The sequence below is a fragment of the Pan paniscus genome, chromosome 23 (genome assembly GCF_029289425.2).
Source record: "Pan paniscus chromosome 23, NHGRI_mPanPan1-v2.0_pri, whole genome shotgun sequence".
NCBI classification, from domain to species: domain Eukaryota; kingdom Metazoa; phylum Chordata; class Mammalia; order Primates; family Hominidae; genus Pan; species Pan paniscus.
The window spans coordinates 54,551,695-54,573,818 of NC_085927.1; the positions used below are offsets into that span (position 1 = coordinate 54,551,695).

The window sequence follows — 22,124 nt, forward strand, 5'->3', positions numbered from 1 at the left end:
GCTTTGTGGTGCGGGCAGCATCTTGTGGACAGCTGTCCCCTCCAAGGTGAGATGTGTGGTGCTGGTCTGCCATAGGAACCTTGGAGCTGCAGCTAGGTCCTGGGTGGGAGGTGGCTGTTGTACCCAGATCTGGTTCTCACCCTAAGGACCTCGTGGCCAGCAGCAGGCACTCATGACCAGGAAAGTGAATCAGCAAAGTGCTAGTGGAGAGTCTGCACTGGGAAGGGAGGGGTCGGGGGTCAGAGGGCTTCTTGCAGGTGATGGCCTCTGAATCAAGATGAATAGCTGCTTGCCTCATGGATAGGGACAAGAAGGGCCTTCCAGACAGGAGAAGCAGTTGCTACTAAGACCCAGAGATGTGGCGCTACCCGGACGGTCCTGCAGTCTCTGGGGTCAGAGCTCAGGATGCCCGGGAGTATGGGAAGGACCATGTCGGGAGGAGCCTGGATGCTGCCTGCAGGACCTCAGGCTGTGCCTGCTGGGCAAAGCCCTGGGCAGGGAAGGAACTGCAGCCTCCACAGAGGGTGGATGTGGTGGAGAGGTAGGAGGCCAGCTCCTGTCATCCGAGGTCCAGGCAAGCTAGGAAAGGGTACGGGGAGAGCTCTAGGAGGTAGAAATGGGCTAGACTTCCCGACCTCGGGTGATTCGCCCACCTCAGTCTCCCAAAGTGCTGGGATTACAGGCGTGAGCCACGCCGCTCGGCCTAATTTTTGTATTTTTAGTAGAGGCAGGGTTTCGCCATGTTGGCCAGGCTGGTCTTGAACTCCTGACCTCAGGTGATCCACCCATCTTGGCCTCCCAAAGTGCTGGGATTACAGGAGTGAGCCACCGCACCTGGCCTGGTTTTGGTTTTTGTAGAGGCAGGGTCTAACTATGTTGCCCTGGCTGGTCTTGACCTCCCAGCCTCAAGCAATCCTCCTGCCTTGGCCTCCCAGAGTGCTGGGATTACAGGCGTGAACCGCCATGCCCGACTGCCACAGCTACCTTCACATCACAGCAGTCACGTTGAGCAGTTGTAAGAGAGACTGGTGACCCAGGAAGCCTAAAAGATTTGCTTTCTATCCCTTCACAGAAAACGTTTGCCAGCTCCTGCCTTAGAGAGTTTTGTTTCGTTTTGTTTTGTTTTTTTGAAACGGACTGTTGCTGTCGCCCAGGCTGGAGTGCAGTGGCGCAATCTCGGCTCACCGCAAGCTCTGCCTCCCAGGTTCATGCCACTCTCCTGCCTCAGCCTCCCGAGTAGCTGGGACTACAGGCGCCCACCATCGCGCCCTGCTGATTTTTTGTATTTTTAGTAGAGACGGGGTTTCACCATGTTCGCCAGGATGATCTCGATCTCCTGACCTTGTGGTCCACCCACCTCGGCCTCCCAAAGTGCTGGGATTACAGGCGTGAGCCACCGCGCCCGGCAGCCTTAGAGAGTTTTACAAACAGGGGCAGGAAGCATGAGGGGGTCGGGAGCCCCACAGCTGGCTAGGGACGCAGTGATTCTTCTGAACTCGGGGTGGCCGTGGAGGTAGAGAAGGGGCAATAGTCCACAGGACTTGGATGTGTTGGGGGGTGGGAGAGGCGCAGGGGTTTCCTGGTTTCTGGCCTGGGCAAGGTGGGGGTAAGAACCCAGAAAGGAAGCTGGCTGAGGTTTGGCCACATAGTTTGTGCAGAGGACATGGGAGCAAGGTCCTGGGGCAGTGACCAGAGGGCATCTGGTGATACAGGCTGGGCTCCAGCAGGGCCGGGCTGGGGGTGCAGGGCCTCGGAGTTGAAGTGGGTGTGAGCAGGGTCCTGCAGGGATGGCGATCCTCTCCTTCTAGGAGAGAGGGAAAGAGGAAGGGGGCCTGATGGGCAACCAGGGGGCTCTCAGACCTCAGGACCGCAGTGTTCTCTTCCCTCTGCCCACAGCATCCACAACGGGGTGATCGCCGTCTTCCAGCGCAAGGGGCTGCCCGACCAGGAGCTCTTCAGCCTCAACGAGGGCGTCCGGTGAGTGCCTGTCCCACCTTGGGCCAGGGTCCTTGAGTGGCAGGGAGGGCTAGGCCCAGAGTCGAAGGCCCCAGCCAGGCCCCTGACCCGCCAGCCACGCCTGTGCTTCCTCCCCTAGAGGCCATCTGTCAACAGGAGAGCGAGGCCCAACTTAGCAGTGGCCGTGGGGCCAGGACGTGGTTTCCCGAGCTGCCATGTGGGCCATGACCTCCACAAACCACTTCAGGCCTGGTGGCCCTGCACCCCCACAGCCCCAGAGAAAGTTCTTCAAGGGGAAGCAGGGCGGGACTTGGACAGCCGCTGGAGATGACGCTGACGGCCCCCACTGGTGCTGAGCATCGTGAAGGATATTTATTCTGTTAAAGAGGAAGGACCCACCTGCCTAATGACGGGAGTGTTATTCCCGGAAAAGCAATTCCAGCCCTGCCAAACACCCCTCGTTTCCTGTGAATAGCCGGGAAATGAGGATTGCGAAGCAGCAGGCTGGACACACACCCACCAAGCTGCTGCCCCAAGCCAGGTGGCAGGAGCTTCAAGGGAGTCTAGGGTTGCCATTTGTAGTGGAGGAGGCCAAAGCTCAGAGAGGTCAAGTGACTCGCCCCAGATCACACAGCTGCTCCAAGGAGGCAGTTCCCAGCTCTGTGCTATTTCCTTTGGCCCTGACCCTGTTACCTTGTCCCTGTGTCAAAAGAATACTGGCAAAATAGGCAGTCACCCTTCCCCTTGTTATTCAGGAGAAGAGTCAGTGGACTGGCCAGACTTTCATATGCAGGTGCCCCCCTCCACCCTGTGTGGCAAAGCTGAAGGGGCCCTTACATGTGGGTAAACTGAGGCCCAATACATGCCGCTTGTTCAGGGTGTCCTGCTTTTCTCTGGCTTATCTGGCCCACCCCGGGTGGGGCTCTGGGAGCTCATTTTCCTGATGAGCCTCTGCTTCAGGAAACAGGAGCCTAAAGGATCTGCCAGGGGGCGGGGTGGGGGAGAGTTTGGTTTGGTTTTTGAGACGGGGTCTTGCTCTTGCCCAGGCTGGAGTGTGGGGGTGCAATCTCAGCTCACTGCAACCTCCGCCTCCTGGGCTGAAGCAACCCTCCCACCTCAGCCTCCTGAGTGGCTGGGACTACAGGTAGGTACCACCACACCCGGCTAATTTTTTATTTTTTGCAGAGATAGGAGTCTCACTACCCAGGCTGGTCTCGAACTCCTGGGCTCAAGCCATCCTCCCACCTCCGGCCTCTCAAAGTGTTAGAATTACAGGTGTGAGCCACCATGCCCGGCCAGCTGGGTATTTAAACAACAACAAAAGGAGTTACTGTTAAATCTACAAATCCAGCAGCAGGCACAGTCCCCAGCTTTGGACATCCTTCTCCCCTGCCCCTCCTTGGCGTGAACAGCATTGGTAATTGGCTGATTCTTGCTGCTGCCTCTCCACAGGGCTGACACAGAGCAGGCGGCCTCCCCAGGAGTGTGTGCTGGGGGTGGGGGCACAGAGAAGCTACCCTGGGCCCAAGGCTTACCTCGTCAGCCCCAGGATTCTACCCAAGAAATGGGTAAAAATCGGGGGCTGTGTTAAACTTTGAGCCCCTGGACAGTTAGGTTATTTGGGGCAACTTCTTTTTAGTCAGTTCAGAATGAAGTGCTGGAATGTTTAAGGAATAATAGCAGGGTCTTTTTACTGAAGCCTTGCTCTGTGCCAGCCTTAGACCAGGAGTTTTTCACACCAAACCCGTCCATGGCCTGGAGCAGTGGCTCTTGCCCGTAATTTCAGCACGTTGGGAAGCCAAGGTAGGGGGATCACTAGAGGCCCGGAGTTTGAGACCAGCCTGGGCTGAACATGGCAAGACACCTTCTCTATTAATATGTGTTAATGTTTTTTTAAAAGTAAATTAAAAAAATACTCATCCACTCTTCACTGCAGCCCTGAGGAGTAGATGCCTTGTTATCTCCATTTTACAGGTGAGGAGACTGAGGCAGAGAGTGGTTGACGTGGGTTGCTTGAGGTCACAGGGCTAATAATGAATAGAGCTGGAGCTCAAGCCCCTGACATCAGGGCCACTGGGTTGTTCAGCTTCTGCCCTACCCCAGCTCTTCTGGACAGTGTGGCCACATTAAATTCAGTGACATTAGCCTGGGCACAGTGGCTCACCCTGTAATCCCAGCACTTTGGGAGGCCGAGGCAGGAGGATTGCTTGCGTTCAGGAGTTCAAAACCAGCCTGGGCAACACGGCGAAACCCTGTCTCTACCAAAGATACATAAAATTAGCTGGGCATGGTGGCAGGCGCCTGTAGTACCAGCTACTCAGGAGGCTGAGGCATGAGAATCACGTGAGCCCGGAGGAGGAGGTTGCAGTGTGTCAAGACTATGTTACTGCACTTCAGCCTGGGTAACTGAGTAAGACCCTGTCTCAAAAGAAAAAAAAATGAAAGGACTTTAATTATACATTAAATCCATAATTGGTCACTAGCTTTGATCCCATGAGAGAATCTGTTACTAGAGACATTGATTACACCAGCCTCCAAATGGTCCCCCTTACCCTTTTTTTTTTTTTTTTTTTTTTTTTTGATACGTAGTTTCACTCTTGTTGCCCAGGCTGGAGTGCAGTGGTGCGATCTCAGCTCACTGCAGCCTCTGCCTCCCGGGTTCAAGCGATTCTCCTGCCTCAGCCTCCTGAGTAGCTGGGATTACAGGCACCTGCCACCACACCTGGCTAATTTTTATATTTTTAGCAGAGACGGGGTTTCACCGTGTTGGCCAGGCTGGTCTCAAACTCCTGACCTCCGATGATCCACCCGCCTCAGCCTCCCAAAGTGCCGGGATTCCAGGCGTGAGCCACCGTGCCAGGTGTCCAGGAGATTTTCATCACCCCAGCAAGAAAGCTTTAGCAGCCCCTCCTCATTACCCTTTCCCCAGCCCTGGCATTGACCACAGACAGCTTTCTGCCTATTCTGGACATTCCATATCAATGGAGGTACAGCAGGTAGCCCTTCACGCCTGGCTTCTCTCACTCAGTGCAGTGCTCTTGAGGTCCGCTCAGGGAGGAGCACTTACCCCTGCTTTGCTTTTTTTTTTTTTTTTTTTTTTTTTTTTGAGACGGAGTTTCACTCTTGTTGCCCAGGCTAGAGTGCAATGGCATGATCTCGGCTCACCACAACCTCCACCTCCCAGGTTCAAGCGATTCTCCTGCCTCGGCTTCCTGAGTAGCTGGGATTACAGGCATGTGCCACCACGCCCGGCTAATTTTGTATTTTTAGTAGAGACGGGGTTTGTCCATGTTGGTCAGGCTGGTCTTGAACTCCCAACCTCAGGTGATCCACCTGCCTCGGCCTCCCGGAGTGCTGGGATTACAGGCGTGAGCCGTTGTACCCAGCCTGCCTGCTTCTCTTCTTTTCATGCCATGTCATATTCTATCGTGTGTATGGAAAGCACAGCATATGTGCATCCACCTCGGCTGATGGACGTGGGTTCTTTCTACCTTTTGGCTGTGATGAATAACGCTGCTGTGAACATCTGTGTGCAAGAATTTGTGTGGATGCATGTTTTCATCTCTCTTTTTTTTTTTTTTTTTTTTTGAGACTGAGTCTTGATCTGTCACCCAGACTGGAGTGCAGTGGGGCGATCTTGGCTCACTGCAACCTCCGCCTCCCGGGTTCAAGCGATTCTTGTGCCTCAGCCTCCCGAGTAGCTGGGATTACAAGTGTGCATGACCACGCCTGGCTAATTTTTATATTTTTAGTAGAGACAGGGTTTCACCGTGTTGGCCAGGCTGGCCTTGAACTCCTGACCTCAGGTGATCTGCCAGCTTCAGCCTCCCAAAGTGCTGGGGTTACAGGCCTGAGCCACCGCAACTGGCCTCATTTCTCTTAGGTTCATATACCTAGCAGTGGAATTGCTGGGTCCCATGATGACTCTGTGGTTATCTCTTTGAGGTACTCTTTCCTTTCCCACAGTGGCTGTACCATTTCACTGTCCCACTTAGCAGCGTATAAGCAGGGCAGGAGAGTTCAGTTTGTCCACATTCTCACCAGCACATGTTAATTTCCAGTGCTTTCATTCCGAGAAGTGGCATCTGTTTGTGGTTTTAATTTGCATTTCCCTGATGACTGATGATGTTGAGCATCTTTTCAGGTGTTTATTGGTCATTTAGATATCTTCTTTGGAGAACTGTCTGTTCCCATCCCTTGCCCATTTTTCAGTTGGGTTATTTGTCTTTGTATTATTGAGCTATGAGAGTTCTTTATATATTGTGGATCTAGAGTCTGTTAGATACTGGTTTGTAAATCTTTCCTCCCATTCTGTGAGCTGTCATTTCACTTTATGTCTGTGTCCTTTGAAGCACAAAAAGTTTTGATTTGTATAATGTCCAGTTGTCTAGCTATTTTCTTGATCCTGTCCTTTGATCACCTTTCTTCCTCCTAAGGTACAGAAATGAACACACTTTGCATAATCATTTTTTTTTTTTTGAAGAGACTAGGTCTCGACTTGCTGAAGAGCAGTGGCGTGAACATAGCTCACTGCCGCCTGCACCTTGTGGGCTCAAGTGATCCTCCCACCTCAGCCTCCTGAGTAGCTGGGACTAAAGGCATCCAGCACCAAGCCCAGCTAATTTTTTTTAATTTTTTATAGAGATGAGTTCTTGCTCTGTTGCCCAAGCTGGTCTCAAACTCCTGGGCTCAAGCAATCCTCCTGCCTCAGTGTTGGGATTATAGGCGTGAGCCGCTGCACCTGGCTGAGAAAACAAGAAAAAAATCTTAACAAATAAGTCACTCTCTGTCCAGAGGGCTGCGGATTTAAGGACCCAAACCTCTTTTTATCTTGATGGCTTTGGATGACATTATCCCTGACATGTCATTGTTATGTGACCCACCCTCTTAGACAGAATCTGAGGCCCTGGGCGCCCTCGTTGTGCTCAGCCGTGAGGTCCGTTTCCCCTGTGCTTAGTGGCCTGGGCTGCTATGTGCCGCCTGTGTTGTCCCTGCAGAATACAGCCAGGGTGTCTGTCTGGGGCAGCCTCTCTTCTAGCGTCCCATGTGGCTCATACTGTTCTGCCTTTGACCGTGAGAAGCGTGCATCTGAGTCCTCAGGTTAGCGCAGGAGTTCATGGACAGGAACTGGGGCCGCCTGCTCCCTGCAAGGCCTCTCCTGCTGGCTCCTGGCCAAGTCACAGATGATCTGTCCCTGCCCAACTCCAGCACCAGGTCCTGCTGGCCTAGCTGCTCCCAGGAAGCAGCAAACTCCCTGGATGGGGTGTCCCAGGCTCTGCTTTCCGGCCCTGCAGACCCTTCCCACAGCTGTCTCTCTTGAGGCTGACATCCCAGGTACACCCAGGCTGTCCCCTCTGTGGCCTGCTAGCCCCTACGGCCTGGGATTTGCTGCAGCTTCATCCCCTGGGCTCCCCTCCTGTGATTTGAGGACATCCACACCCCCTCTTCTCCCTCCCTGGCATGGTGTCCTCTATTCCTAGCATGCATGGGGCTGGCTTGGGGTTCCCCTTAGGGAGTGGTCCCCTCCCACTGTCAGGGAGCCCATGCTCAGCTCAGCTCAGGCCAGGTGGCCGTGCCCGCAGCCTGTCAGCAGCAGGTCTCACGTGCAGGCCAGAGGTGCTGTTTGGATTTAAGCTACTTGACTTTGAAGTTTCCCACAATCCCGGACTGGGCAGGCCCTCTCTTCGTGTTCTGTAGGAAGGATGCCTGTTTTTCATCTGCAGGACTAGGGCTCCAACCTTGGGTTCCCTGATCCAGCCTTTGACTTCAACAGTGCACTTCCAGAGCCTCAGTCTCCCCATCTCTGGAGTGAACATGGTTCCCATCTTGTAGGGCTTTTGCATGGCTGGAGTTGGTGTGCGACCCCTCCTCTGCCTGGAAGGGGTCTCACAGGTCAGGAATGAGGGGAACCCAGGTGCTGGCAGCTGCCAAGTGGAAGTTGCCCGTCCGTTTAGCATTCATCGTGAGCACCCACTACTTACACGCTTGAGAGGTGGACGAGGCCTTCGGCAGCATTCCTGGCCAGGGGCAGTGGGTCCTGAACTGGCCACTCATCCTCAGCCTGTGGTCAGTTCAGATCTGAGGCCGTGTCTGTGCTCTCACTGGGGTCCGGGAGAGTTGGTGGGCACCGTGCAAATGGGGGGATGCTCAGCCAGTGATGCCCCTCACCCCTGCCCAGAGAAGGAGTGCGCTGAGTTCATTCAGTGTGAGCTGTTGGGTGAGAGGAAATGTCAGAGGAGGCCAGGGGAGCTGGAGAGGTGGCCAGTGGGTTGGAGCCACCCCAGGTAGGGCTTCGTTAGGGCCTCTCCGGGATTTCCAGCCGTTGTGAGCCGAGGGGCCATTTGGTCCTGAAGGAGGCATTCATTTGTTCACTTATTCCTTCGTCAGCATTCACGCCCGCACTCATCATGGGCAGGGAGAGGACCAGGAAGGCTTTTCTGAGCTCCAGCTGCTCCTGATCCCAGTTGACCCCCGGGACCCTCTGTTACCAGTGGAGGGTGTCCAGGTTCTTGGCGCTTTGAACAAAGAATTGAACAAAACACACAAAGCAAGGACAGAATTAAGGAACAAAAGCAGAGATTTATTGAAAAAGAAAGCACACTCCCCGGGGTGGGAGCAGGCAAGCAGCTCAAGGGCCAGGTTACAGAATTTTCTGGGGTTGAAATACCCTCTAGAGGTTTCCCATTGATTACTTGGTGTACACCCTATGTAAATGAAGTAGTGGCCCACAATCAGTGTGATTGGTTGCAGAAAGCGACCAATCAGAAGCTGAAGTGAAGTACCCTATGCAAACATCTGATTGGTTGTGGAAAGTGACCAATCAGAAGCTGAAGTTACAAAGTTATACTCCTATGCAAATGAAGACTTGGCCCAACCAATTGTGGTAGGGGACGAATCAGAGGTCCTTGTAGTTTTTCATCTGCCATGCAGAAAAGAGGGGTTGCAAAGGAAGTAGCCTCTGGTCCTTTTGTTACTTGGGCATGGAATATTGGGGTCTTCCTTTGGATTTAGTTCTAGGAAGTCAGTGTGAATTGGCCTTAGGTTCCCTGCCTCCAGACCCTACTCTCCTGCCTCACCTCCTGCTGTATGTTCACATGGATCTCAGACCACAGACAAGGGTGCCGAGGCCCAGACAGGGGAGGGGTCTCGTCCAGAGTCACATGGCGTGCTAGCAAGCACTGGGGCCTGCCCTCCAGCCCTGACTTGCTGAGCAGACGCCCTCGGGTTCAGCCTCATGCCTTCTATGAAGACCCTACCTTCTCACCTGGTGCCCTGCTCTCTGGCATCAAAGTGGCCCTGCAAGTAATGCCTGTGGTAACTTTGAGACAGATGCTGCGTGGACGTGGGGATCACTCCATGAGGTTGAGGTCACAGCTTGGTCCTTGGCGGACCAGAGGACAGGTCACGGGGACAGTGGGAGAAGGTTGGGGGGACTGCTGGGGCGGGGGCTGCCTCGGGGCACCATTGTCTGTGATCACAGGGTGAACCTCAGCCTTGTTAATGCCACTGCGCTGATTTCACAGTTGTGCAAGGGAGGATGTTGGGCCTCAACGCCAGTCCTGTTACTAAGGGAAGCTGCTGGCCAGGAGCAGGGCCAGGCTCCAGGGCTGGAACCACTCAGCTGCGCTGTTAGCCTGAACCTCAGCTTCCCCATCCGTGTAATGGGGACACTAACATCACCTGTCAGGTGGCTGTGAACGGAGGCCTGTGACTGGCCTGCCTCAGCACTGCCCACAGAGCTGTGCAGGAACGTTAGTATTTTGCCCTGTGCTTCCGTGCACCTGCAGTACTGCCCGAGCCCCAGGCTCCGGTGATGGCCAGGTGCAGGAGCAGGAGCCATCTCCATCCCAGCACCTGAGTGCCAGTTCCCTCAGCCCAGGCCACGTCTCTGGGCGTCACTTAGCTCCCAGATCCCACACCCCATGGCATGGTGGGGGCAGCCAGCCCTGAACTGGGGTCCAGCCTACAGCTTCTCCAGGAATAAAAAGTACAGCCACCCCAAAAGGGCCTCTGAGGACTAGAGCATGCACTCACTGTGTATGGGGGGATGATTATTGCACCTCCACCAGCACCCCCAGATCCATGGTTAAGAGAGCTGACCGGAGCAGGAACAGGAGACTTTGTCACCCTCCGACTCCTGGTGGCCAGGGGCACAGTGAAAAGGGTAGGCAGCTTGCAGGAAGCAAGCCTTATTTGGGCTTTTTTTTCCCAGCATGTTGCTTTTGAAAACTCCAGCCAGTCCTCTCTTTGCACCACAGTGCAGGGCTTCCAAAATGACTACACATTGAAACTATGTGATCTTAGTAAACCACGGGGAAAATGACGATTGTTCCATAATCTTTAAAAACTTTTTTTTTTTTTTTTTTGAGACGGAGACTCGCTCTGTCACCCAGGCTGGAGTGCAGTGGTGCGATCTCGGCCCGCTGCAACCTCCACCTCCCGAGTTCAAGCAATTCTTCTGTCTCAGCCTCCTGAGGAGCTGAGATTATAGGCGCCCACCACCACGCCCAGCTAATTTTTGCATTTTTAGTAGAGACGGGGGTGTCACCATGTTGGCCAGGCTGGTTTTGAACTTTGGACCTCAGGTGATCTGCCCACCTTGGCCTCCCAAAGTGATGGGATTACAGGCATGAGCCACTACACCTGGCCAAAGCTTGTCAGAACATTGAAAGCTGTTGTACTATTGGTCTATTGGTTATAAACATAACCAACATATTTTACTGTTTGGTTGTAACCATACAGAGAAATGAAAAAGATTATATAGTAAAATGAATATTTAGTGCACTATAATTTAAAACACTGGGGCCAGATGCAGTGGCTCACGCCTGTAATCCCAGCACTTTGGGAGTCCGAGGCAGGTGGATCACCTCAGGTCAGGAGTTCGAGACCAGCCTGGCCAACATGGTGAAACCCTGTCTCTACTAAAAATACAAAAATTAGCTGGGCGTGATGGTATGCGCCTGTAATCCCAGCTACTGGGGAGGCTGAGGCAAGAGAATCACTTGAACCTGGGAGGTGGAGGTTGCAGTGAGCCAAGATCGCACCACTGCACTCCAGCCGGGGTGACAGAGTGAGATTCCATCTCCAAAAATAAAAATAAAAAATAAAACAGTGGGAACATAGTATTTTAAGCAGTGTTTGCCCGTTCAGAACATGATCATTTTTCATTGATTTGCTGCACTTCCATCTGTGTTGGCCAGTTGCTTTTTCTTGTATCCATTTTTACAGAATGCCACATGGGTTTCACACTGGCAGACAAGGAGGCAACACAGGTCACAATTTGCTGTCTGTGCATGAACTGCTGACAGATACTTAGGGACCAATCAGAGACTGACTTTGAAAGAAGTGTTGCAATTGGTCAGTGATCATTGTACACATCTGTTATCTACATTTTGATTTGTGGACTGGAGAGCGGGCAGCAGAACTTGTACTTAACCAGGATAACTGAAACTTGTATGTATCAGAACCATGCAAAGAGAGGACTGCCTATAATTCAGGACTGATTAGAAAGTTTTCCTAGGCCGGGTGTGGTGGCTCATACCTGTAATCCCAACACTTTGGGAGGCCAAGGCGGGTGGATCACTTGAGGTCAGGAGTTCGAGACCAGCCTGGCCAACATGGTGAAACCCCGTCTCTACTAAAAATACAAAAATTAACTGGGCCTGGTGGCGCATGCCTGTAGTCCCAGCTACTCAGGAGGCTGAGGCAGGAGAATCGCTTGAACACGGGTTCACCGCAACCTCTAGGTTGACATTGTGCCACTGTACTCCAGCCTGGGTGACAAAGCAAAACTTTGTCTCAAAAAAAAAAAAAAAAAGTTTTCCTAAAGGGAATAGCAACCTAAAAAGTAAGATTTCTGATGTATTTGGTTCAGAAGACTGTTGGGAGGTCATATCTGGGGCCTCAGCGCTGACAGTGCCTGTGTACTTTCAGCCTGGCTGGTGTGGAATGTGGTGCTCCCATTCTCTCAGGCCCTGGAGGTACGTAGGGAGGGAAGGAGGAATTGTCAGTGTTGAGTGCCAAGGTGGAGGTTCAGATCTCAGCTCTGGCGTGTCCCATGTGGACCTGGTCTGGTGTCTTGACCTCTGCCAGCCTCTCTTGCCTCCCCTGTAATAAAAGCGGAACCCCGGTGAATGCCTGCGGCTGGGTTAGTGAAGACTGAATGAGCTTCTCTGGAATAAAGAGTAAACACTTGGGAAGAAGCTCTGCAGGCGGAGAGAGGAGGAGCCTGTGGCATCCGGAATTTGGACAGGTGGAAGGCAGGAGCAAACCAAGTGTTGCAGGCCCAGCCCTGCCAGGTGTCTCTCCAGAAGGTGTGAGACGCAGAGGCCACTGTCTTCCCTCTGAGGACCCCTTGGCTTCCTCTGCTATGACATGAGTGCAGGGATCTAGTTGATGAGCTGCCACTGCGGACCATGGAGGCCCCGGTTGTGTGGCCGACCCAGCCCCTGCAGGTCTGGACAGGTGGGACCTGTCCACTACCCATGTTTTTGGGCTGGCTGAGCATGCTGATCTCCCCCTGCCCAGGAGGCCCCACCCCAGTCCCTGGGTCCCCCATGCCAGTGCCGTGTGGTCTGGGACTCACTCTTGTCTCACTTCCCACTCACAGGCAGCTGTTGAAGACAGAGCTGGGGTCCTTCTTCACGGAGTACCTGCAGGTAGGTGGGTCTTGCTCCAGCCAGGCTGGGCCTGCCTCATGAGCCAGCCAGAAAGCACAGGGGCTCACCTGCCCCCGGGGGTGTGGAGCGCCGGCTCCCCCACTGTCTGCCTGCAGTTCCAAGGACCTGCCTCGTTCCTTATCTAGCCACGTGGAATGTTGTGGAGGTTAAATAAGACGAGGTGAATTCTTTTTTGAGATAGTCTCACTCTGTCATCCAGGCTGGAGTGCAATGGCGTGATCCCAGCTCACCGCAACCTCCACCTCCTGGCTTCAAGTGATTCTCACACCTTAGCCTCCTGATTAGCTGGGATTACAGGTGCCCACCATCACGCCTGGCTAATTTTTGTTTTTTGTCTTTTGTTTTGTTGTTGTTGTCGTTGTTGTTGAGATGGAGTCTTGCTCTGTTGTCCAGGCTGGAGTGCAGTGGCGCGATCTCAGCTCACTGCAACCTCTGCCCCCCGGGTTCAAGCGATTCCCCTGTCTCAGCCTCCCCAGGAGCTGGGATTACAGGTACCCACCATCTTGCCCAGCTAATTTTTGTATTTTTGTAGAGACAGGATTTCACCATGTTGGCCAGGCTGGTCTCAAACTCCTGACCTCGAGGTGATCTGCCCGCCTCGGCCTCCCAACGTGCTGGGATTACAGGCGTGAGCCACCGCGCCCGGCCAATTCTGTACATTTCATATCGGTGGCATAACACGGCGTGCGGACTTTTGTCTGGACTCTTTCTCTTAGCATCAGGTTCTTTCTCATTGGAGCACAAGCCAGTGCTTCATTTCTTTGTGTGGAGATGGGCTGCATTTTGTGGTCCATGCTTTCAATGGCGGGTGCTTGGGTTGCTGAGACCACACAGCGTGGTTCTTGGCCGAGCCACCCCAGGCAGTGCGTCCAGGGTCCCCGAGGTAGGATGGCAACTGACGGGCCCGGCCTTTGGTAATCAGAGTCACCTCTTGATGCAAAGTCCTTTCTTCACTGTGGGACATGCCAGGCTTCTGCCTGCCCAGCTGAGCCCAGTGCAAGGAGCTCTAGGCCCTGCCCGCCTCTCGGGATGTCTGTGTGACCACCTCCTGTCTCGTGACAACCCAGGGTTGGGTCAGTTGCCCTCCTGGATGAACTGATGCTCAGGCCCTGCAGCAGGTGGACTGTGGGACCTCAGTGAGTCTCCTCCCCCTTTAAGCCTTGGCTGCTCACTGGTGGATGGACTCTCGGGGGCCATGCTGGCCAGGACACCCCAGGGCATCCACAAGGGCGGTGACAGCCCCTCTGTGTTTACCTTCAGAACCAGCTGCTGACAAAAGGCATGGTGATCCTTCGGGACAAGATTCGCTTCTACGAGGGTGAGTGTGGGCCCCTTGGTGGCCACTCTGGGCCATGCTGGGTCCTGGCTGGCTGCTGGACTGCTGGGCCTCGTGCTGGGGGCCTCTGGGTGCAAGGTGTGGCTCTCTGGTCCGGAGGGCTTGGAAGGAACACGTATAGCCTTAGGGCAGCAGGGCCGAGATCCTTACCCAGAGGGGACCCTGGGAGAGGGTCTGCCCCCCGAACTTGCTGGAGCCCAGGAGGGCTATGAGACGTCAGGGAAAAGCCCCCTGCTTCCCCTCCCTGCCCACAGGACTTTCTGGCCCTAGTGAGCTCTGTCCCCGCAGCCTGGGAGAGCCCCTGTCCTGGTCTTTGGGAGTCAGAGGAGAAGTGGGTTAGGGCTGAGGTCACCGATACTCACAGAGGAGGGGACAGGGTGGGGGACTCAGCTGAATTTTCTCTGTCGAGGCTCACAGCCACCCACTGGGACCTTCAGGTTATTGTTCCTGAGTGGGAGAGCACAGTGATGATAAGTGATTTGCCCAAGGCTACAGTGCACATCAGGGGTGGGGGCGGGACTCAAACCCAGGTCTGCCTGACTTTAGGGCACACACCCTTTGCCCTTCTCATGGCCCGGAGGTCCCCGCCGGCCTCACTGTGCAGGTCGGGCTTCCCGTGGCCGAGAGCCTCGGGCGGCAGCAGCAGTGTGCGCATCCTTGCAGGAGCGAGCTGCCCTGGGAGCGGGGTCAGGTGAGGGGGTCTACTCAGTTCCCATGGATGCTGCTTTGCTCGGGCTGTGCTGGGATCGGGCCTGCGCTGTACCCGTGTGTTGAGCACCTGTGCACTGGGCACCGGGCGTGTGCGTCCCTCCCTGCTGGACTGCCCCGAGTGTTTCACATCTACTAACTCCTTTGATTTCCGCAACCCTGTGAAGAAGCCACCGTTGTTAGCACTGAACGAATGGGGAAAGTGAGGCACAGTGTCCTGCCCAGGCCACACAGCTGCACCGTGGCAAGGCCAGGGTGCCAAGCAGGCCACCGGCTCCCGAACCCATACTCTTCACTCTGCTGCCCCAGGCTTCTCCTCCAGGTCTCCCTCTGACCCTGGGAAAAAGAGGTGTATTAGCCTACTCCACAGAGAAGGACACAGGCCCGGAGGCCTGGCATGTTCCAGGGGACCTTGGAGCTGCGTGTCATGGTCCTTCCTCACGTCCACTGAACATGTTGGGTGGGGCCAGCCAAGACAGGAACACAAAGAGAGGCCATGAAAACCATCAGACCGTCGGGGAGACATGGGGGTTCTGGGAAGGCTTCCTGGAGGAGGCAGCATCTAGATGGCAGGACAGAGCTGTGAGCATTTGGCACCTGAGGAAGATGGCCACCCACGCCCCTCGCTTGACGCGGCACATTCTGGTGGTGCCTGTACCTCCCACCAGATCTGGCCCAGGGGAGCCGGGGCTCTCGGAGAAGGGAGTTTTGTGTGGCTTGAAAGGAGCTCTGCCTGGCGCAGCCAGGTCTGCCAGGCCTCCCAGCAGGGGTGCCTGCCCAGCAGAAGGGGCAGAGGGCAGCCCTGGGAGGCCCAGCATCCTCTTCCGCCTCGCCAGCCCTTCCTGGCCTCCCCAGGCCTCAGGGACAGGCACTGGGCTCTACGCTGGGAGTCTGAGGCCCTGGCCTCCAGTTCCCATGTAGCTGCAGACACAGGGTTTCCTTTCCAGCCTCAGCACCCCTGTCTTAGCAAGGTGGGGTTGAACAGGCTCTGTCCACTTGAGTGTTCTCTACATGTCAGGCCCAGGTGACCTCTGGGGGCCCAGAGATGGAGGAGACCCTGGCCCTGCCCTTCAGGGACTCACAGCCCAATTGGGGACACAGACACGGACCTGAGGGTGACAGTTGAGTGTGATTAATGTCATTGTGAAGGAGTGTCCTGGGGAAGAAAGGGTTCATTCCACCTTGGCAGTCAGAGAGGGCTGCATGGAGGCAGTGGCCCTTGAGTAGGGCCTCAAAGTGTGGTCTGTTCAGGGGAACTTGTGGTCCCTTTTGGTCCCATGCAGTGGGGACATAGCCACCTCCACATCCTGATGGGGGGCCTCAGGGGCCTCCCCCTTCCTGCTCCCTACCCCTGCTTGGGTTCCACTGGGAGCTCTTCACTTTGAGCCTGCTCCTTGCAGCTGTCCCTACAGAGCCTCTACCAGAGGTGGGTGATGGCCCCCTGTGGGGAAGCCCCAGGACCTTGCCCCCTGCCCCTTCTCAGCCTCCAGGGAGGCCTTGGACTTCAGCCCCTGGGCAGAGCCGGTCCTGGAAGCGGAGAGCCTGGAGGAGTGGCCTTGAGGTGCAGGGCTGCCTCCCTAGGAAGGGGAGGAAGGCTGGACCGCGGCCGGGGTTGTAGTTTGATGGCCTCTGTGTGTGGCTTAAGGGAATCGGCTCCAGCTACAGCCGGGCAACTCCTTGGAAGCCAGAAACTTGGGAACTCCGGGCGGGAGCTCCTGGTCCTCTGCTGGGCCCTGGGATCTGCCGTCGCTCATCCACCAGGGAATCCAAACCCGGTGTGGGTCACGTGACCCAGCTGTGCAGCCTTACACGCTTGCCTCCATGCCTGTGCCTCGGCCGTCCCCGCGCCAGACACCCTTGACCTGGTCCACCCAGCGCGTGGCTTTTGTCACTGCCCTGCGCTCCTCACTGTTCCTGAGTCTCCTGACGGGCTGAAACAGGGTTGTTCGTTTCCAGGGCCTGCACAGGGCCCTCAGCACTCGGATAAAGAAAGGAAAGACGGACACCAGCCTGCGCCCACAGCGAGAACCCCAGAGTGGGAGCCAGCGTGGAGCCAAGGCTACTGCGGGGCCGCTCGCCTGCATCAGCCCCTGCTACTGCCAGGCTGGAGCCAAGGTACGGCGCGCACACACCCGGCCCCGTCCTGCCGGCAGCAAACGCCTAGTGCTGTTTCATCTGAGCTTTCGACCTGCCCACGTGGGGACGTGTATCACGCCCCTTTCATAGAGGATGCCACTGAGTCCACCTGGAGGAACTTCCTGGGGTCGCCCCATACCTGCCTCCGACTAACCCTACTGCCCCACAGAGGGACCCCCACAGGACAGTCCCCGGCAGAGAGCCCCAATAGCCACGAGGCTGCCCTTCCTGGCCTCTCGTCACCGTGTGGCTCCAGCTGGGGCCTGGATTCTGTTTTACAACATCTGCTTTCCGCAGCATTTCCGCCCCGTGGGCTGGAGAACAGCCTGCGCTGAGCAGAACGCGGGCCTGGCCGGTGCCCAGAGCCACCCCCCGGCCAGCCCGGGAACTGAGCTGCCTTTCTTCCTGCCGCGGCGGAGGGGAACTGAAGGGACTTTGTGTGTGGGCACAGTTCGGCGGGGCGGTGAGCATCCGTCCGTCCGGGGCATTCCTGCTGGCCCCCATCACCCTCAGAGCCAGGTGTGGGCTACCCGGGAGGGCAGAAGGCTGGCCACTGGGCTGGGAGCCAAAGATGGGACCCAGTCCAGCTCAGCCCCAGCCCCCAGGGCTGCCCCTGGCGGGGTCCCACTCCTAGTGCCCTCGAACCTACATGAACCTGGGGGCTTCTGGGAGTGGGGGCAGGGCCCAGAGAGTGAGAAAAAGGCAAAGGTCCCTGTTCAGCCTCCGCATTCCCATGGAAACCTCAAAGCATTTCTGGCCGGGGGCGCAGCCTGAGAGACAGCCGGCAATGCTTCCCTCTTCACTCAGAGGCGCCCACACCAAGATCTCTCTCGCCAGTTGCTCGTCTGGCTTCCAGGGGACAGCAGAGGCCTTGGGGACACGTCCTTGGACTGTGCATCCCTGGACCCAGCAGCCCTCATCCCAGCTCCGCTCAGTCCACGCAGAAAGGCCAAGGGTTCTGCACGTTGCCTCTCCCACAGGAACCCAGAGCCAGCTTGGGCAGCTGTCCCCGTCCCACAAGGGTCACTCACCCGGTGCATGGCACCGTTCCTCCCAAGGCCAGCAGAAATCCTGCAGAGCTGGTCCCGATGTCTGCTACCTACGTATCTGTTTCAGAGACTCACCTGTCAAGATGTGTCCCCATACCACTACGTCTGGCAAGCCCAGCTCCTATAGCCAGCTTGGTTGCTCTTCCTCCAGGAAGCCCTCCCTGCCTGACCCTCTGCACCCTCTTCTTCCTTCGACGTGGTGCTGCTATTGGAAGTGGTCTCCGTGGATCCCCAGACCTGACCACAGGCAGAGCTGGCCTGGCCCTGGGTCCTCTGGGCCACTGACTGTGGTGCACCCTTTCCTCGGAGGCTCAGCCTCTGTCTGCTTGGTGGCGGGTCGATCACCCCTGGCCACTGCCCTTATGATCCTGCTCAGTGTCCCACTTCCCTGTCATGTGATGGATGGGCAGCTGTTTGGGGCTCAGCTGGGTCCCCAGTGCCCAGCATCAGCGCCAGCACAGAGTAGGTGTTCTGTGAGTGTTTGTTGGAGGGGCAGATAGTGTGGGGGAAGGAGGGAGGAGGTCAGTGGGTAGATGAAATCAACTGCTTAGCCGGGTTGTTAGGAGGATCTGATGAGACTAGGATGTGAGTTGAAACTGCTGTGCCAGGCACACCTGTGTGGGTCTCACTTGTGCAGGTCTCTTGATGCAGGTCTCACCTGTGCTGAGTGTACCTGTGCAGGTCTCACCTGTGCCGGGTGTACCTGTGCGGGTCTCACCTGTGTCAGGCGTACGTGTAGGGGTCTCACCTGTGAACGTCTCACCTGTGCCAGGTGTATACCTGTGTGGTTCTCACTTGTGTGGGTCTGGTATGTGACAAAGGCCTGGGAATTGGCAGCTGTCATCTGCCAGGAGCAGACCCTGAGCCAAGTTCCCTGTGCCTTAGGCTCATTTCATGCCCTCAGCTCTGGGAGGCCAATCCCTTTACTGCCACATTTTATAAATGGAAGACTGAGGTTAAGCAGTGGGCCCAGGGCCATAGAACAGCTGAGCTGTGGAGCTGGACATCGACCTTGGGCAGGTGCCGCCAGGGGCCTGAGCCCAGGCCCTCCACTCCCGCATCCTCTGACGACCCATCCTGGGTGAGTGGAGGCATCTGCCAGAGCCAGTCAGGCCCAGTGGTGATGGCCCCCATGCCCACAGGACAGAAGCTGCTGGACTCACTGGCAGAGACCTGGGACTTCTTCTTCAGTGACGTGCTGCCCATGCTGCAGGCCATCTTCTACCCGGTGCAGGTGGGCAGCCCAGCCCTGGGGAGGGAAGCCCAGTGCCCCTGCTGTGCCCACCCTGGCCTCACTCTACAGAGGGGGGCCGCCAGGCTTGGGGACACACACACCTGCTCTGCTCTGTGCTGCTCTCCTTGGGCTACCTGAGTTGCTCAGAGCCTGTTTCCACCCCTCCAAGCTGCAGATATGGACGCCTCCCTCTCTGTGAATCCCCCAGCAGCGAGGCACAGCGTAGGGGCTCTGTGACAGTAACCCTTTCACTGCCAGAGGAAACTGAAGGGGCCTTCTATCCTTGGGACGGGGTCATCTGAGGAGAACGGGGTGGAGGGGCCTGAGGGTCGGCAGGTCTCTTCCCCCTGTGGGGTCCTAGGACCGGGAGAGGGGAGATGAGGACGCATGTGACCACAGCCGGTGGGGTGGGGTGCCTTCCGTCCACAGGGCAAGGAGCCATCGGTGCGCCAGCTGGCCCTGCTGCACTTCCGGAATGCCATCACCCTCAGTGTGAAGCTAGAGGATGCGCTGGCCCGGGCCCACGCCCGCGTGCCCCCTGCCATCGTGCAGATGCTGCTGGTGCTGCAGGTGGGCACAGTGGGCACAGGGTCGGGCATGGGGACCGTGGGGCAGTAATTGGGCTCAGGTCCCCACAGGCAGAGCATGAGATGAGGATTTAGGGGCACGAGACTTAAGGAAGGGCCCAATCAGAGGAGAAGCCTGTCAAGGCCAGGGACCGGGGAGCAGCTGGTCAGAGCTGTGGGTTCAGGAGAGCTCAAGCTGCAGACCCGTTCCTCTTGGGCACAGGGCTGGGCCTTTACACCCTGTGTCAGCCAGCCTGGGGCTGTGCCCACCCCCAGCACACACACGCACATACACGCTACACACATACCTGTGCGCACGCACATACTACACACGTGCACATGCATACACACTACACACGTGTGTGCACGCACACGCTACACACATGCCTGTGCGCACGCATACTACACACGTGCACACGCATACACACTGCACACGTGCGCACGCACGTACTACACACATGCACACATACACAGTACACACGTGCACACGCACATACTACACACGTGCTCACGCACATACTACACACGTGCACGCACATACTGCACGTGCACACGCACATACTACACACGTGCACGCACATACTACACGTGCACACGCACATACTGCACACGTGCGCATGCACGTGCACACGCACATACTACACACGTGCACATACACACTACACACATACTTGCACGCGCGCACACACAGTGTCCCAGTCATTTCTGCCCAGAGGGCTTTTGTCAGTGGGTCAGCTCTGGGGAAGACACTCTGAGAGCTGTTAGCCCCCCTCACAGCAGGTGGGGAGGGGTGCCTGCCCCAGAAAGGAGTGGGGCCCCCAGTGGCATCCACCGCAAGCCGGGGGTTTCCGCACACGGCCCTTCCCAGGCACCACACTTTGCAGTTGGCCGGCTCATATACTGTCGCAGGACCACACAGTCACTGCCGGCCACCCCATTTTACAGGTAGGGGACCCAAGTCCTGCTTGCTATGAGCTAACAAGGGCGGGAGCCCAGCTTCACCCCGGCTCTCGCAGGTGCAAAGCCCTTTTTATCGTTCTGAATCCCTGTGAAGCTCTTTTAAAATTAGGGTCTGTGGGGACACTCGGGACCCTCGCAGGGCAACCAGAGCAAGGAAGGGGCGGCCAGTGTGGAGCTGTGCAAGGTAGGGGCTGCCCTGGGTAGAAGTTGAGAGAGTTTAGGTCAGGCCTGGCTGGGTTGAAGCGGGGACCCTTGAGAGACTTTGCTGTGTCAGCTGCAGCTTCCTGGTCTTTAACAGAGGGACGCCTCCTCCCCGGCAGGACAGATGAGGACTTGGTCATTCACAACCAAGTCACTGCTCCTACAGGCAGACAATTCCAGGGACACGTGGGGTCCCCTGCATTAGTGTAGGTGACCTTACTGAGGGCACCTGTGGAGTGCCACCCACCCCTTGTTGTAACACAGGCCAGGACATAAGAGCCTGTACCAGCCCCGAAACCCCAAGAGTTCAGGTGACTTTGCTCACCCCCAGGGACGTGGCCTGGACCGTGCCTCACTCCCTGCCTGGAGTGGCCTCCCACAGCCATCCCAAGAGTCCTGGGTTAGTCCTCGCCTCTGGCTGGCTGGATTGTCACTTACAATTGTACCTGGGTGTGGCCGGGTGCGGTCACTCATGCCTGCAATCCCAGCACTTCGGGAGGCCAAGGCGGGCAGATCACAAGGTCAGGAGATTGAGACCATCCTGGCCAACATGGCGAAACCCCGTCTCTACTAAAAATACAAAAATTAGCCGGGCATGGTGATGCATGCCTGTAGTCCCAGCTACTCAGGAGGCTGAGGCAGGAGAATCACTTGAACCTGGGAGGCAGAGGTTGCAGTGAGCCAAGATGGCACCACTGCACTCCAGCCTGGTGACAGAGCGAAACTCTGTCTCAAAAAAAAAAATTCTACCTCCGTGTATCTTGTGCCTGAACCCCCTGACAGCCCCTTGAGGCCTGCTGTCTTCCATTCATTCATTCATTCACTTATTTAATGAGTGCAAGCACTCGTTATAAGTCAGCTTTCTCCCAGCCCTCTTTGCTGGGTGCTGAGGTCCCAGAGCTTTTGTCCCAGCTCAGCTCACAGCTGGGTGAGCAGCCTCATCTCCCGGGCCTTGGCTCAAATACACCTGGAGGTAGCGGTGAGCCCTTCAGAGCTCCGGATGAGGGGAGATGATGGCCTGAGCCAGTGATGGGAAGAAGAGAGTGGGGCTTGTGAGGAGGTGCCTGATGGATGGGGACTGCACCTGGCCCCATGGGGCAGGGAACCCCAGGTGAGCAGCTTGGCCCTCCCTGCGTGGGGTCAGCCAGTGTCTCTGGAGAGACTGTCCAAAGCCTCTAGGACTCTTGAGTACAGGGCCCCTCCGAGGGGTGGAAGGTGCAGAACACCCATCTCATCTGGCCACAGGGCCTTTTTCCAGGGCACACCATGGTCTCCCAGATCACGACGCTGCTGTGAGCA

At 56.4% G+C, this 22,124-nt stretch overlaps 1 protein-coding gene across 7 annotated transcripts in view; it reads left to right on the forward strand.

Moving 5' to 3' along the window:
- Window positions 1-22,124, forward strand: part of PRR5 (proline rich 5) — a 68,957-nt gene that overhangs the window by 43,971 nt on the left and 2,862 nt on the right. For 2 of the 7 annotated variants that reach the window (XM_034949159.3, XM_008964804.4), the window contains 5 exons: window positions 1,897-1,977; window positions 12,566-12,614; window positions 13,896-13,953; window positions 19,007-19,098; window positions 19,528-19,668. In XM_034949159.3, coding sequence (XP_034805050.1) covers window positions 1,897-1,977; window positions 12,566-12,614; window positions 13,896-13,953; window positions 19,007-19,098; window positions 19,528-19,668 — 421 coding nt within the window. The other 5 variants (XM_063603137.1, XM_034949161.3, XM_055106029.2 and 2 more) reach the window with 5 other exon arrangements.